The sequence below is a fragment of the Macrotis lagotis genome, chromosome 8 (genome assembly GCF_037893015.1).
Source record: "Macrotis lagotis isolate mMagLag1 chromosome 8, bilby.v1.9.chrom.fasta, whole genome shotgun sequence".
NCBI lineage: Eukaryota > Metazoa > Chordata > Mammalia > Peramelemorphia > Peramelidae > Macrotis > Macrotis lagotis.
Window position 1 is genome coordinate 99,397,728 of NC_133665.1, and position 17,311 is coordinate 99,415,038.

The 17,311-nt window shown below is 38.7% G+C and overlaps 1 protein-coding gene and 1 pseudogene across 1 annotated transcript; both read right to left on the reverse strand.

Annotated features, from left to right (window-relative positions):
- Positions 1–2,270: 2,270 nt before the first annotated feature.
- Positions 2,271–11,265, reverse strand: LOC141494904 (uncharacterized). The gene is made up of 6 exons (XM_074196033.1): positions 11,033–11,265; positions 9,594–9,689; positions 6,896–6,976; positions 5,345–5,431; positions 3,799–3,906; positions 2,271–2,590 (listed from the first exon to the last, which is right to left on the reverse strand). Exons 1-6 carry the CDS (start codon positions 11,216–11,218, stop codon positions 2,357–2,359), a joined length of 792 nt encoding a protein of 263 aa, XP_074052134.1. The 5' UTR covers positions 11,219–11,265; the 3' UTR covers positions 2,271–2,356.
- A 3,749-nt stretch (positions 11,266–15,014) lies between these two features.
- LOC141496513 (eukaryotic initiation factor 4A-III-like) lies at positions 15,015–16,214 on the reverse strand (annotated as a pseudogene).
- Positions 16,215–17,311: the final 1,097 nt, after the last annotated feature.

Here is a 17,311-nt window from a genome sequence, read left to right on the forward strand (position 1 = left end):
CCCTCCAACATTGATTATTAACATCTTATGTCATATTTTCTCAATTTACTTGGGATAAAGAAGAACCTTAGGGTTATTTTGATTGCATTTTGATTATAATGATATCAAGCCATCTCTTTTAAGGTCATTAATAGTTCTTTTGAGAACTGTTTCTTCATATACTTTCCACTTTGCATATATTTATGCACTGGGGAATGACTATTGGTCTTAAATACTTCTGTCAATTCCCTGTATATCAGATGACCAATGATCAAAGAATTATAGATATAGGACTGGAAGGGGCCTCAAAAGCCATTAGTCTAACTCCCTCATTTGACATATGGAAAAACTGAGGCCCTGGGCATTTGAATAACATGTTTAAGGTCTAGATTTAACCAAGTTCCCTAAATCCATAGCCATTGTTCTATCCACTGAACATCACTTCCCTTGTGATCTTTGCTCAAATTTCTTCTTGACTTCTCTGTAGGATTTGATACTGTGGGAGCCCTCCTCTTGGATCCTCTGTCCTCTTTTTTTCATAGCATACTTCTCTCTGGGTTCTCTTTCTATCTGTCTAACTGCTCCTTTTCAGGTTTCTTAGCTGTATCACCATATTTCCTGTTCTCTAACTATGGATTTACTCCAAGGCTATGTCCTGGACTCCCTTCTTTATTCTCCCTCAGGATTATCAACATATCCTTTGGCACTTACCTCCTACAGCTATTTAACTAACCTTATTCTTTCTTCTGAAAGCCAGGTGTGCATCATCAATTACTTGCTGGGCAATTTGAAGTGTAAGCATCTCCAATTCCACATGTGAAACATAAAATATACTTTCCCTCCAAACACAGCCCTCTTCCAAATTTCCCTTATTTTGGTTATGAGTATCACCATCCTTCTTGTCATCATGGGTTGAAATCTTGGAGTCATTCTCAACTTCTTCCTCTCCCTTCTATTTATTCATCCTGTTTTCAAACCTTATTGACAGCATCTTTTATATCTATTTCCTTCTCCAATGCCATTTTTTCTAGCCTGGACTACTGGAATAATCTCTGAAAGATCTTCCTGACTTTCCAATTCATTACACATCATCATTTTAAATGTCTAATATGTTTCAGACATTCTGCTAGGTGTTAGGCAGAGCAAGGCAAAACATTAAATAGTCTCTGCTCTCAAGGAACTTACACTCCATTCAAGGAAATAAATAATAAATTCATAAATATGAAAAAGTCTAGTGAGAGAGATGAAGTGAAGAGGGTCTTCAATCCAGGATAAAGGCTTTGGATTTGACATAGCCTAGTTAACAGAGGAGTTTGAGCAGGGGAGAGACAGGATCAGATCTGTATGTTCATAAGTTTTACATCTGGAAGAGAATTTAGTGATAAACTTTCTGTTTTTACAAGAAACTTTATGCTTTTTAAAAAAAGGCCCTCAAAGATTAATTGACTTGCCTAAGGTTGCATAAAGACACAGATGGTATTAATTCTTTTGATTTCAAGTCCAATCCCATTCTGTCTATGGTGGGTTGGATCTTGGAGTCAGAAAGGCATGAGTTTACATCCAACCTCAGACATTTTGAACTAGTTGTGTGACCCTAGACAAGTTACTTTATGTTTATTTGCCTCAGTTTCCTCAATTGTAAAGTGAGTCTCCTCCTCCAGTGGTTAAATTAGAGAATATTTGTAAAGTACTTAGCACAGTTCTTGATTACTTTTTAAAGACTTACTCCTTCCCTCCCTCCCTCCCTCCTTCCTTTCTTCCTTTTTTTCCCTTCCCTCATTTCCTTCCTCTATCTTTTCTTCCTTCCCACCTTCCCTTCCTTCCCATGCCCCTTTAGGAAAATTGATTTTCTGTGTGATTAGGATAGATTGAACTCAGGAAGAAGCAGGAGATTAGAAGACCATGTAAGAGCTTTTTAGAATAACATTGGAATCATTAAACCTTTATTCCTTTCCTGTCTACTTGGATGCTGCAGTAAAGGGCTCCCAGTTCCCTGCCCTTGGACCCTTCACTTCCAGTCTCTTCTCTTGATTCTTGAACTTCTTGTTGCATTTGGTCCCTATTTCTACATTTCCTACTACTCCTGGATCTGTGGGTTCAAATCTTGAAAGTCACTAAAGAAACAGGTTTAGGGGGCCTAGACTAAGGATGGAATTCTAGATATGAGACAGGAATCTAAATGGAGAGCTTAGCCAAAGTAAAATCCAGATGTGGGGAAGTCATGTCTGGTCTTGGGTCAGAAATAATCAGGGTCAGGTAGTGGTGTAGGATTTTCAGGACTAGGTCTATGGTCAGGGAATTGTCCAGGCCCAGGCTGGGGAAATCTTTCTCCCCTTCCTCCTCTACCTTGGCCACCGGGACCTCGGCCACCGGGACCTCAGCCACCTCTACCTCGGCCACCTCTACCTCGGCCACCTCTACCTCGGCCACCTCTACCTCGGCCACCTCTACCTCGGCCACCTCTACCTCGGCCACCTGGACCTCGGCCACCGGGACCTCGGCCACCGGGACCTCGGCCACCTCTACCTCGGCCGCTGCGGCCTTGGCCGACACCACCAGGACGGTGGGCTGGAAATGTCTCAGCATCTGAAATTTCCTGGGCTTCAACATCCTGTGGGAGAAAGAAATATTCATATAGTGATTACATATTCATGAAGGCAAAAAGGCTTCCCAGGTTTGCAAATATGTAGGACTATTAGGATGTCTTGGAGAACTTGCTGGGATTCCTGAGCAGTATCAATGTATGACTGGGGCCAACCCTAGTATACTGAATATCCAGGGCTCTCCTTAGTCATAGACAGAACAGGTAAGTTCTCTAAACTTAGGGGTATAATTTCAGGAAGGTTTCCCTTCAATTATCTCTCTTGCCTTAAAAATTCTTCCTGATCTTAGAGTTTTGGGGGTACATTCTCAACTCTATAATAAGAGTTGAGGTTAGCAATGTCAATGACAGGTAAAGGAAATCAAAATCACAGAGAAAGAGTTGATTGAATTTAAAATCCAAGTCCTTCAAGGAAAGCATCAGCATAAAATGCCCATAGTCAGGGAGGACTCAAAGAGAGCACCTGAGGAAGAACAGCTAGCTCTAGTATAGTCAAGAAGAGGGGAGGAGAAAGGCTCCAACTTACAGGAAGAAATCCTCTGGTCTATCAAGGACAAGTAGAAGCCTTCACTATTTTTAACTAAACAAGGAATTTTAACACCTTTTCTATATCAGGAAGATCCTAGATCTTTTTTTTTTTCCTCCCCAGAAAGGGGTCTGATTGCAGGACACCAGATGGGAATTTCCAGAAGAGAAGGATGAGTTGGGGAGGGGAGGGGATTTTTGTGGGCTTACTTTCTTTTTTTGGTTTCCCCTTCCTTTGAGGGGAAAGGCCTGGCCTTAAAGGCAGAATAGGGAATATTAATGAAATAGGATTTTAAACTGTGCCATCCCTTATCAGAATCCCTTCCCTTCTGCTTATCTAGGATAGATTATTCATTGTCTCCACTTTGTTTTTGCTATAGTAAAAATTCATTACACAGAATCTCAGTTTTGGACAGGACCAGAGAAGTGTCCCCACAGTTCCAGGGATGGAGAGCTCACTGCTTCCTGGATTATCTCCTTCTGCTTTTGGGGGACTACTCCTCCTGATTTTTTCCTCTTATTTTTTCTGGTGTCTAAAAGTTGCTTTTGGAATCTTGGAGCCAGGTTGAAAAGGGTCCAGGAAAGAAGGGTCCAGGCCCAGACCAATGCCAGGGGAAGAAAGACCAAGGCCATGGTCAGTAGGACCTATGTATAGGATAGGGTAGAATGTTATCTGATGGTTTCCTCTCTACCTCACGTCCTTCATGCCTTCTTCCTCTTCTGCTACTGCCACGGCCATTGTTCCCATAGCCATGTGCTGGTGATATCTCAGTATCTAACTCCTTCTGGTTTTCATCAACCTGTAGAAGAAAGAAGTACAGAAACAGTGGTTGAGACTTCATGAAGGCAGAAAACTCCAAGTATGCAGATATGTAGGAGTATTGGATATCATAGGCCTTTGCTGGGATTCCTGGGCAGTATCAGTGTATGGCTGGGGCCAGGTCTAGCGTCCTGGATATCCAGTACTCTCCTTACTCATAGGCAGAACAGGTAAATTCTCTAGATTTAGGCGGTATAATTTCAGGAAGGTTTCCCCCCAAATACCTCCTGCCCCATAAAATTTCACCCTGATCTTAAGAGTTTCAGGGGGTATATTCATGTGTCTCTAGTAGAGCTCAGGTTAGCAATGTTAATGACAGGGAAAGAAAACCAAAATCACAGTGAGTAGAAAGACTGAGAGCAGACTTTTTTGATGAGAGTAGGATTTTATATACTTGGATATGCTTGTTGAATGAATGAGAGGATTAGGGGAAGGAGTGAGAATCTGGGATTTAAAGACAAGGGAGGGATCAAGGGAGGGATCCTAGGAAGTAGTGAAAATGACCCAGAAAGAGTTGATTGGGTTTGTAATCCAAGCTCTTTAAGGGAAGCATCAGCATGAAAGCCTGTAGTCAGGAAGGACCTCAGGTGAACAATTGAAGCAGAGCAGCCAGCTCTAGAACAATCAAGAAGAAAGGAGGAGAAAGTATCCAATTATCAGCCAAGGACAATTGGAAGCCTTCAGTATCTACAACTGAACAAGGAATTTCAGCACTTATTCTATACCAGGAAAGTCCTAGATGGTTTTCTTTCCTTCCCAGAAAGGGACAGTGTCATAGGACCCTGGATGGGAATTCCCAGAAGAATAGAATAATTCGTTTGAAGGGGAGGGGCTGCTTTTTGTTGGCTTACCTGTCTTTTTTGATCTCCCCTTCCTTTGAAGGGGAAGACCTGGCCTCAAGCAAAGGCAGAAGAGGAGATATTTATGAGATGGATTTAAAAAATGTGCTATCCCCTCACTGCACACCTTCCCTTCTGTTTACTTAGATCAAAGTATTCATTTTTCTACTTCCCCTCATCCCCCCTTTTGTTTTTGATATAGTGAAAATTTATTATACATAATTATTATACATAATTTCAGTGTTATACATAATCTACAGCTGGAGGGGGCAGGGCTCATGTTTCCTGAAGTCTCCCCCTGCTTTTTTGGCTATTGTTCCTGATTTTTCACCTTTGACTTTTCCTGGTGCCTTAAGCTGTTTTGGAATCTTCTACCCATTGCCCAGGGTAGGGTCAAGGTTAATCAAGATCAGACTGGGGTCCAGGGAAATTAGAGACAGGCTGTGACCAGGGGCATTGCAAGGACTAAAGGTCCAGGCCCAGAACAATGCAGAGGGGAAAACTGTCTAGACCAAGGTCATGGTCAGTAGGGCCTATGCATGGATAGGGTGGAAAGTTATCTGATGGTTTCCTCTCTACCTCACGTCTTCCTCGTCTTCCTCCTCTGCCACCGTCACGTCCATGGGCTGGTGATATCTTAACATCTAACCCTTTATGGTCTTCAAACTGTGGGAGAAAGAAGTACAGAAACAATAGTTAATTCTTCATGAAGGTAGAATACCTCCAAGTATGCAGATTCTTAGGACTAATAGTATATCATGGAGATTTTTTTGGAATTTCTGAGTGGTACCAGTGTATGGCTGAGGACAGATCCATTGGTCTGGATATCTGGGGTTCTCCTCATTCATTCACAGAACAGGTAAATTCTCCAGACTTAGGAGGTATAATTTCAGGAAGGCTTCCCCCTCCCCCATAAAATTTCCTCCTGATCTTAGGGGTTCTTTCAGGGAACACATTCTTTTTCTGATCTTGGGATTCTTTCAGGGGGCACACTCTTGAGTCTCAGTAGGAGCTCAGATTAGCAATACCAATGACAGGGAAAGAAAATCAAAGTCACAATAAGCAGATTGAAGACTCAGAGCAGACTTTTTGATGAGAGGAGGGTTTTATGTGCTTAGATATGCTTGTTGAATGAATGAGAGGATTAGGGGAAGGAATGAGAATCTGGGGCTTGGTCTTAAGGGAAGGGTCCTAGGAAGCAGTGAAAATGACAGAGGAAAGAGTAGGTTAGATTTAAAATCCAAGTCCTCCAAGGAAAGCATCAACATGAAAGCCCATATCCAGGAAGGACCTCAGATGAGCAACTGAGGCAGAACAACAGCTCTAGGACAGTCAAGAAGAAAGGAGGAGAAAAGCTCCAGATGTCAGGAAGAATCAGCCAAGGACAAGTAAAAGCCTTCAGGATCTTCAGTTGAACAAGGAATTTCAGTACCTGTTCTATACCAAGAAGGTCCTAGATAACTTTCTTTACTCCCTTCTTTACTCCCTTGAAGAGACCTGATCACAGAACATTGGATCAGAGGAATAGGAGGATGAGTTCTGAGATGGAGCTTTTTGTGGATGTAACCTTTCTTTTTTGGTCTCAACTATTCTTGAGGAGGAAGTTCTGACCTTAAGCACAGGCAGTACAGATAAAATAGACAAACACTTAAGAGATGGGATTTCAACAATCCCCCACTAAACAGATTCTCTTCCCTTTTGTTCACCAAGGTCAGATTATTGCCACCCCCTTTTGTTCTGAAGTGATACTTCCTTACACAGAATTTCAGTGTTGGATGGAACCAGAAAATTATACTACAACTCCAGGGATGGGGAACTCATTGCTTCCTGAAACCTCCTCCTCTGTTTTCTGGGCTACTGTCTAAAGCTGGTTCTTAGAATCTTCAACTCATTACTTCTATTTTTGACTGTAGAACAAAGTAAAAGAAACTCAGCCCTTTTTTCTGTGTGATAGAACTTCAGGGAGTCATGGAAACATATCCTTGGAACTTAGAGCTGCATACTCTTCCCCAAGACTCCTTCCTAATCTCAGGTAAGGAAGTTCTTTGAGAAAAAGGGGAAAGTGGATAGGTCCAGTTCAAGGTCACATTCTTCATTTATATCTAGTAGCATCTGGTTTGAAAAACTCACCGGTAAATCTTGTAAGTCACAAAGGGGTCCAAACACCACACCACCATTGTGGAAAGGAATCTTTCCCCTGCAGAATTTCACCTTTTATAGCAACAAAGGAAAAAAAAAAAGGGTGATACCAGGCAGTAGTATTGCTGTTCTCTCAGAAGTCAGATGCTTCTGAATTTTTCCATTTGGTCTGCTGGTACATTTCCTTAGGCCTGATAGCTGTTTGGGTTATAAAATGTTTTCAGACTGAAATCTAGGAAGACTTATATGAACTGATCCTAGGGGAAGTAAGCAGGAAAAGGGGGAAAATATACACCAGGTCTCTAACAATGGAAAGCAAATACTGAGTAATTCTAATGACCACACTTGACCAGACCCTACAAGAATGTCCTTCCTTCCCTTCTTAGCAACAGTGGAGAACAAAGGACTTGGAATGAGGCTTAGACTGCCAGGTTTGGTGGAGTTGCTTAGTTTTGTTAATTCTGCTTTTTCCTTCTCTCTTATAAAGGATTGCACTCTAGATGGAGGATTGGGAAATAATATATTGGGAAATAAATGGGATGGAAGAACCAAAGAGGTCAATATAGTTTTTAAAAGAAAAAGAAAAATAACAACAAAATTCCATCTGATTCCCCTAGGGTGTCATGAGGTCTTTTTGAGGGTCTATTGACTTTCAGGCTTTGATATGGAGCTTGCTAGGGAGTGGGGCTATTTATGATGCTTCCTATGATCTCTTTCTGCTCACCAGGATTGGGGCACTAGCGAGCACCAATCATCATCCTGTTTTCTCCTTTGTTAACAAGTATAGATGCACAATAATAATAAATATAACTAATGACCATTACTATCAAATCTTTGCTAACATTATTTATTAATCATTAATTGCTTGAAACTAAATTGAGGCTTTTGGCAACCCTTTTCCAGTCCTTAATATCCCAATTGGGTGGAGCTAGGTGACATAACAGATAGAATGTTAGATCTGGTACAAGAAGATCTGAATTCAAATTCAGTCTCAGACACTAATGAGCTTTGTGACCCTGGGATAGTCACTTAGCCATTTAGCCTCAGGTTTTCTCATCTGCAAAATGAGGATAATCAGAGCACCTCCCTTTCAGGGTTGTTGTGAGGATGATATAATGTGAGAATTGTATAGTGTTGTAAATCTTAAATGGCAAAGTGACTTAGCCATAGTCGTACTAGTAGAAAGTGAAAGAGGCAAGCTTCAAATATAGAACCTCAGACTCCCAAACCTATGTTCTTTCCATTGCCTTAGGCTGCCCCAAAAGCTCATCAAAGGGAATCTGAGTTAACTGGATATGAGGATATGAGAACCTGATTGGAAGGGACTGGGTGTCTAAGGGTCCAGGGAAATTCTGAGGGATTATTGGCAGTCCCAGTAATTTCTTCATTCCTTAGTGTAAATAAGGAGAATTTTACATTCCTTCTCTTCTCCACATTTTAAGTCCAGTGGATATGAATTCAGAAAAAGGAATCATGTGCAGCGAGGTGTAATGCCTTGCAGTAGAAAATGAAAAGTTAAAAATAAACAAAGCAAAACCTTCTTACTACAACTTTCAGGCTTTGATTGGCCTCCAATCCTGTCATGAAGGGCTCAGATTCTTTTGAGATCCAATTAAAGCCTCATCTTCTACAGTAAACCTTCCCTAACTTCTCTTAAATGCAGTGCTTTTCCTCTTTGTGTATATTTGTAGGCACATTGTCTCCCCCTTTAGATAGTAAGCATGACAAGGACTGGTAGTTGGTGGTGGTGTTGTTTTTGTCTCAGTATGAAGTGTTTCATTAATTATTGATTGATTATTTGAATATGAACACCCCCAACAATTGACTTAGTGATTATGCTCTGAGTTCTTGTATTTGTTTTATCTATATATATTCATTATGTTTTGAGTCACTATATTTAACTGTTATATTCTGAGTTATTCTCAAACTCTTGATTAGATTTTAATCCCTGTATAACGGGCTGAGAAAAACAAGCAAATGTCACACTAGTACTGTTGCAGTGTACAACAGTCCAATGAAGAGAGTTTTTTGATGTGGAGTCCATAACCCCTGCGGGGTTCCAACTGTACCTAGGATATTTATCAGTGATTGAACTTTGTTGAAGTCAGTTATTTCTGCTCTGGGACCCTTAGATTCCTCATCTATAGAATGGAAATAATTTTTTTTTAAATGGAGAGAATCCTGTTTGCACCACCTTCCTCATTGGTTTGTTGTGAAGAAATTGCTAAATCATTAAAATTATGGCTTCTATTTTCATAGCTGATGGGTTTCTTATTATATCATTTAAGATAGTCAGAGTCTAGATCCTAGATTACTCACTGGCTCTGGGGAACCTGGTATTCTCATTGATCAGATTACATTTTAATAAGTTCCTTTTGAGGCTCTAGGAGCTAGAAATCTGACATGGAAGGCAAAGTCGACCTTTCCTTTGCTATGTTCCCTTCAAAGTCTACTTTAGGAAGGGAAAAGGAAATATCAGATCCCATCCTTGGTCAGCACAATTGGTAGTAGCCTGTCTGCTTTCCCTTCCCAAAGTAGAAGGATTAATAAATTACCTTGATATCTACTCAAGCCTACATGGATGATTTGGCCTATTTGCAAGACTGGGCTAAAACTCCTGAATCCTTGGGTGTTGGCATTATTTTTTATTTGGGTTTGGGGGTAACCAGACCCAGCAAGGAATACTTACAGGAAGAGTTTTGCTTTCACACTGGTCAGGGTTCTGATTCTCTGACTTAAGGCACTTGGTTTCCTCAATGGAGATGCTCAGCAACCGGTTCCCAGACTAGGAGGGAGAGAATTGAAGGAAGCATCAAGGACAAAGGTGAGAGAAGTGAAGATGATTCTGGACAATGGGATATAGAGAAAGTTTGCCTTTGAAGACTTCCCTGGGATGCAGATCTTCCCCTCCACCCATTTTGCCCTCTCCCAGCTTCCAGGATCCAGTATTCAAACAATAAGACCTGGGTTTGAAATGCAGTTTTTCCACTTAATTCTTGTATAAGCGCTGTTCAGGCTTCTCCCCTCCTCCATTTAAGTCATTCATTGTCTAACAGTCCCCTGCTAGGAAATATGAAAATTCCTTAATTCCTCTACTGCAATGGGACAACAGATGCCATTGAGCTAATATGTGACCTAGGTGTGTTTTAGCAGCAATTCCATGGAGACACTGACTCCACTAAAAAGAGTGATTCTAATGAAAACCACAGTCAACACTGCCATAGGTTGTGGCTTCCACAAGCCCAACAAGTCACAGGGAAACATTTTGGGGGCAGGGATTTTTTTATTTAAATCTCATGTAGGTAGTCAAATACTCTGCCGATGGATAAGACCTGCCCCTGTGGACAGTGGTAGTCCAGGAACATTTTCCCTTCTCCCAGTATTTATTAGATTCTATTGTATTCCCAAACTACAATGATCTCTTTGGGGCTCTGGGCATTCTATTCTACTTTTCACAGTAATCCCCATTCTCTCTTTTGGTCAGACCCCACACCTTGTCACCCATCATTCCCTTTGAAAAATTGATTGAAATAGATTGAAAACTAGATTCCCCACCTCATCCTCCAGTCCTTATGTGAAATCATGTTTCCTTTTGTCTTCCTAAACACAACTCAAAGAGATTCAGGAAAACATGAAGAATAATATTGCATAATAGTAATGACCAATTTTGGCCTGGGAAAGGGGATGAGAAAATGCATTTCTCATCTTTCACTGGAGAGGTAGAGGTACATAAATTTGCACACACTAGCAGATAAGACTGCCAGCAATTGGTTTTGTATAACTGTTTTCCCCTTACACTAGGCAGAGGTTGGAGAGGGATGAAGGAAATATTTCTCAGGAATTGCTGTCATGTAAAAATAAAGAAATAAATAAAACTTAAAAAAAAAACAACTGCAGTTGAAGCTAACTTCTCCCAGGAGGCTTTTCTAGGGGAGTACAGAACCACATTATTTAGCCCTAGTTCTGAGGCTTGGGGGGAAACCAAATGAATCCTCTTGAAAGGGTGCTCTGTAATGGCTTAGGAATGACTTTAAAGCACCTCTCAGGTGTGCATAGAAACTTTGACTTAGAGTCTATCCCCCAAAGTTCTTTGCTTGGGAAGATGGAGATAAGTGGGGAAGGGCTTACCTGATCAGAGTGAGCTGTGGTTTTCACAATCTTGAAAAGGTAACTAATATCATTCCTTTGGTTGTAGCGATTCAGTAATATGGTTGCAGCATCATCATCGCTCAATCTCTTCCTTTGCTGAGCAGAAAGGATTGCAATGGTCATGGCCACACAAAGTAGCAGAAGGCCTCTCTCCAGGCTCCCCATGTTTTCTCACCTTAGTTTGTTTCAAGTCTGTCTCTCTTTCAAAGATGCTCTTTTAAAAGCCCTGGGAGGGCTGGTGAGGGCAGGTCATATGTTTTAATCTGTGGCTCTCTTTCTCCATAACACATTGCCTAATCTACTGGCAATGAGGAAGGAGATACCTTTTGCAAAAACTTCAGTGACACAAGTCCTCTCACCTTGATGGAGTCACAGGGGCTGCTGGGAGGTTGAGACAGGGGCAGAGAAGCTTATTTATTATCTTTGCCTGGGAGGTAAGCAAAAATCTTGAAGTCTGGAAAAAGTCCTGTGCTTCAGAGTCCCCAAATGAATTACTCTGCCATAGTTTTAGGATTCGCAGGGTTCTTACAAGTATCAGTTGTCTTCTGGTGTTCCAACTGGTAAGTGAGAATGTAAGCTGGTAGAATGTCACCTCAGAGGGACTGATACATCTTGAAGGTCATTTTTAATGTCCTTGCTTCTCTTCTCACAGATGTACAGTGCACTGACTTCTTTCTCACAAAAATTGGGGGCAGGGACAGGGTCAGTATCAAATGCTGAAAAAGCTTTGAACTCAAAATTAAGAAACCCATTAAATTCTTTTCCTGGTTCTTCCACTGACTATGCAGTCTTAGACATTCCCTCTTTTTCTCTGGTCCCTCTCCTGGTCCAATGGAGATAACTTTATATTGATATTCAATAACTTTTATTCTATGAACCCTTTTCAAAAACAACAAAAAACAAATTATGAAGCTTCAGGGTAATTTAGCATACTACTCATAATATTGTTATGAGTATGTAGACAATTATGATATAATATAGACAATAATCATAATATATATATATATATATATATATATATATTTTAGATTTTTTTTTTTTGCAAGGCAATGGGGTTAAATGGCTTGCCCAAGGCCACACAGCTAGGTAATTATATTAAGTGTCTGAGGCCAGATTTGAACTCAAGTACTACCTGACTCCAGGGCCAGTGTTCTATCCACTGCACCACCTAGCCACCTCAGTAATTGTAATATATATATATATAATATATATATATATGTATTAAGGCTCCAAATTAAAATTTATGTTACATAATTATAATTTTGAAATTTGAAATTTTATTCTCTTCTATTTCTGAAAATTTTAAATATAATGTTATGAAATTATTGTGAATACCCTATGGAAACATTCTGGAAGATTTTTAAAAAAAGTAATCCAGCAAGATCTCATTATTTATAAGATTTCATATTAATTATTAAGTATTATTCACAAGATTTCATATTGAATTTCTTTAATATGCAAAATTTCACAAATATAAGTAGCATTTTTAATGAAATAAATTACAACTTGGAAGATATTCAGCATATTATATCAATTATATGTATATCAATATGGGCTTTATTTATTTATTTGTTTAGGTTTTTGCAAGGCAAATGGGGTTAAGTGGCTTGTTCAAGGCCACATAGCTAGGTAATTATTAAGTGTCTGAAACCAGATTTGAACCCAGGTACTCCTGACTTCAGGGCTGGTGCTTTATCCATTATGCCACCTAGCCGCCCCTTGGGACTTTTTTTATATAAACAAAGGAGATTGGCAATATTTGGCTTACCACCAAGCAAATAAGATTTTAAATAATTTAACATAGATTTTATTTCTGTATTTTTGATGTAAAGGAAAAATAAGTGAAAATACTTTCTCATATGGCTTGTTCATCCTTCATTCTTTTTTTTTTTTTAGTTTTTTTGCAAGGCAAATGGGGTTAAGTGGCTTGCCCAAGGCCACACAGCTAGGTAATTATTAAGTGTCTGAAACCAGATTTGAACTCAGGTACTACTGATTCTAGGGCGGGTACTCTATCCACTAGTGCCACCTAGCCACCCCCATCCTTCATTCTTGAAGAGTAATGACATCAGGAAGGTAACGTGTAGAATTGCTCGTGAACTGAATTTAAATGAGGCAGAGCTACCCAAAGTCATGAGACTAACAACTCTATGCCACTCTTTTTTATTGTTTTTTGAATTTTACAATTTACCTCCCAATCTTGCTTCCCTCCCCAAGGCAGTTTGATAGTCTTTACGTTTCCATGCTATAAATTGATCAAAATTGAATGTGTTGAGAGAGAAATCATATCCTTAAGGAAAAAATAAAATGTAAGAGATAGCAAAATTTCATAACAAGATAACTTTCTGTGTTACTCTTAAATCCAATTCACTCAATAGCCAGGACATGCAAATATGTGGTAGAAAATGGTAGGAGAATTTCACAAGTCCTTTTTATGGACATTTATTATTTTTAGCTAAGAATTTTTGTTTTGTTTTGTTTAGATTTTTCAAGGCAATGGGATTAAGTGGCTTGCCCAAGGCCACATGGCTAGGTAATTATTAAGTGTCTGAGGCCCGGTTTGAACTCAGGTACTCCTGACTCCAAGGCCAGTGCTCTGTCCACTGCACCACCTAGCCTCCCCTTAGCTAAGAATTTTTAAGTCAATCAATGTCCAAAACTCATTTATATGCCAATTTGTATTCTTTTTTCATCCTTTGTCAATAAGTCAGTCAGAGATATAAAAGACATATCAAATAGTTTACAAATCCAGTGTAATTTATTAGAAGCTTGAAAAAAATTCATTGAAAGTCAGTTCTAAAATTTTCAGATGATCAATTATATCTTTCTTGATAACCTGATCCAAAGATACTTCATTTTCTAATAAGAAATTATACAATGTCACCAAGAAATTATGTAAAGCTATGTAACTATTCTCAATTTTGAAGTTCCAAACTTTAGTTTCTTGCTAATATTTTAAACTTTGTCTTGAAAAGTCAGTTTGTTTTTCTTTGCACCTGGGAATGATGTATTGAGTTTGTTAATTTTTGAATTTTTGAAAAAATGTCATCTAAACATATTAATCTTAGTAGACACATCACTTTACTTGTCCATTCACTCAGCTGAAAAGTTGGTGAAGAAGACAATGAACTCTTCTCTTAATCAAATGAACTGCCAAAGGGAAGCAAGTAAAAGAAACATGCTTGTTGCCCATCTTTCTAAGATAGCAATCAATTAAGAGCTAGTGGTATTCAATTTCAAAAAAATTGAACTATTTTATTTTATTTTATTTTTATTCTTAAGGAGTTTTTATTGGTCATCAGCAAAGTTCCTTGTCTGCTTAGGGAACTGAGAATCTTCTCAGCAGAGAGGGCCCAGGATTAGAGTATTGGGGCACACTGGTGAAGATTGGAAGATCTTAAGAGAGATGACTCAAGGGTGTGGGCAAGGTGGAAAGGTGGGGCAATCAAATTATTATCTTCAGGATAATATGATCATCTTCATGATCTCCAATGGGGAAACTCAGGTCTAAAAACCTCACCTGAGGTTACAATGACTGCAAATTAATGGAAAGATCAGTCTTCTGAATTGTAGTTCCAAGTTCTTTCTTTTTAGTGTTTTTTAAGAATTCCATAGCATGTGAAGCAACTCTAGGAACAAGTACAATGTGTACTTTTATAATACACTTTCTCTAATACAATAATTGCTACAACCTTAAAAGAAGTGAAGTCAACTGGAGTTTATGTGAAAATTTTTCATTTTTTAATGAAAAACAGGCTTAATGCATAATTTACATGCAGATAAGCAGAAGCCACAAAGAGAAGTTATAGGGCAGGAGCTGGGAGAAGAGAGTTTAATACAAATAAACTCTCTTATTAAATAAAAGTTGTACTTATATGATATATAGTAAACTATCCAACTTCCAAATGTAGTATAAAACTAGGGAAATATGTCCAAATAGTCTTCAAAACTTTTATCATCCTCAGAAAGGATCAGCAACATTCATGGGCATTTCATCAATTTGAGTTGAATAGTATTGTTCGATATCTCTGAGAATATGAATGCCATCATTCTTTACAAAATTAATTGCTACATCCTTTCGACATATTGATCAGATCACCTAATTTTGTGTATGTATAATTCTCTGTTATTCAGTAAGTCATAGTTAATGGTAAGAGAAACTTGAGGAACATCTAATCCTCTGGCCCAGACATCTGTGGAAATGAAGTACTCGGCTTGCACCACATCTAAACGCTTTCATGATAGACTCTCTTTTTTGGGGCATGTCTCCATGCATTGATGAAGTTGGCTTCTCTCATTTTCTCAGTCAGCCAGTCTACCTTCCTCTTGGTATTACAAAAGATGACTGCTTGAGTGATGGTCAAGGTATGATAAAGATCACACAAAGTGTCAAATTTCCATTCTTCCTTTTCCACTGCCACAAAAACTGTTTGATTCTTTTGAGAGTCAATTCATCACATTTTATCAAGATGCAAATTGGATCAGTCATGAATTTATTGGTAATTTCTAAAATCTCATGAGGCAATGTGGCACTGGATAAAAACCACCTGGGTAGCTGGAGGCAGGTATCTGTACACATTGTACATTTGTTCCTTGAATCCTTTATAAGCATTTCATCAGCTTCATCCAAAACCAACACCTTGATAGCATGGGTTCTTAAACTTCTTCAACAAATCATATCAAATACACGACCTCATGTATCAGCAACAACATGCTGCCCATACATAATCTGGTTTCCTAATATCTTCACCAACATTTGTCCCCCCAATACAAGCATGACATTCATTACCAAGAGTAAGAAGCCCCTTTTCAATTTGTACTGCTAATTCCCTGGTTGGGGCTAAGATCAAAGCTTGGATTTCTCAAACCTGAATATCCAAATACTGAAGAACTGAAATGCTAAATGTTGCTGTTTTGTCTGTACCAGACTGAGAATGTGCATTGACACCTCTTCCTTTAATAATTTGATAGCATGCTGTTGGATAGCTGATGGTTTTTCACACCTGCCTCACAGCAGGTCCTCCCACAAACCCATCGTGTCAAAGGTGAGGGTCATGTTCACCTCTTCATTGGTCTCAAATGCCACTTTGGTCATGTCTTCCTCCTTTAGCAGCCACTTCTGTGTAGAGCCTGAAGTAGCCATCCTGGCTGTTGCAGCCATACTATCTGGGAAGCAGGAAAAAGAAATTGAACTATTTTAACAGCATCATATTATGTCCTGTTAGGTTGTTGTGGCATGCTCTTGATGCTAACCTTGTTTATATATGCTGCAGTCTGTCCATGCTGTAGATGTGTTCATTTTTTAATGGATGAAACAGGATTCCAATATTTCTTATTTGTTTTGTTCTATCTGTGTGAATTCTACATGAGGTCAAAATAATTTATTTTCCTAGAATGTATGAATTAATTAGATTAAAAGTATCTTCCCCAGTGTGACAAAATAGCATATTCTCATTTTACCATTGTATAGATTTCTTACAAATATAATTAAAATGGCTAGGTTGTATATCTAATTTCAAAATATAAATGTCACTTAAAAACTTTCTATAATCACTGATTCAGCATCATTGGACATATCTTATATCTGTGAAAATTTGATGCTGTTAGACTTTGATATTTTCTCTAACTTCTTAATGGAATCATCTCCAAAAATGACCGTTGCTTTGGTACTTGGGAAAATTAATTTTTCTGAAATGATATGAGCTTAGGGTGAAGGAGGTGGTGAAATAGAGTGTGAAGTTTGAAGTCAGGAGGACTTCACTTGATGTCACTTAATGTCTGTTTGCCTCAGTTTCCTTAACTGTAAAATGAGCATCCTGTGGAAGTAAATGGCAAACCTCTCTAGTATCTTTGCCAAGAAAAACCCATATAATGTTGCCTTGAAGATTTAGGCATGATTAAATGACAATAACAAAATGTGAGCTCTCCTATTTTTTGAAATTTTATAGTTTACATGAAAATTTTAATTGCTTTTCTAATTTTTTGTTTTAAAAGAAATAAATGAATCAACATTGTGTGTTTTCAAATCTTGCTCTTTCAACTTAAAAAAAACCAACAGACCTGTCTTCATAACTTTCATGTTTGATTATAATTGTAGACACAAAATGAAGTTTAAAATTGCCATTTTTCAAGAACTTCTCCAAATGTTATACATTGCAATCATGGATTGTCATTATCATATCTCCAAGAAATCAAAAAGTAATTTTAATGTATTCTTCATTATACCTCTTTTTTTTACACTCATTCAATTTATCCTGA

Excerpts from the sequence above, each read along its gene's own strand:
- LOC141494904 (XM_074196033.1), bottom strand. The coding sequence starts at position 11,218 with ATGGGGAGCCTGGAGAGAGGCCTTCTGCTACTTTGTGTGGCCATGACC. Across the intron at positions 5,432-6,895 it reads GTGACTTACAAGATTTACCG|TTTGAAGACCATAAAGGGTT; the intron begins GTGAGTTTTTCA and ends TTTCTCCCACAG. Across the intron at positions 2,591-3,798 it reads GAAGGCATGAAGGACGTGAG|GATGTTGAAGCCCAGGAAAT; the intron begins GTAGAGAGGAAA and ends TTTCTCCCACAG.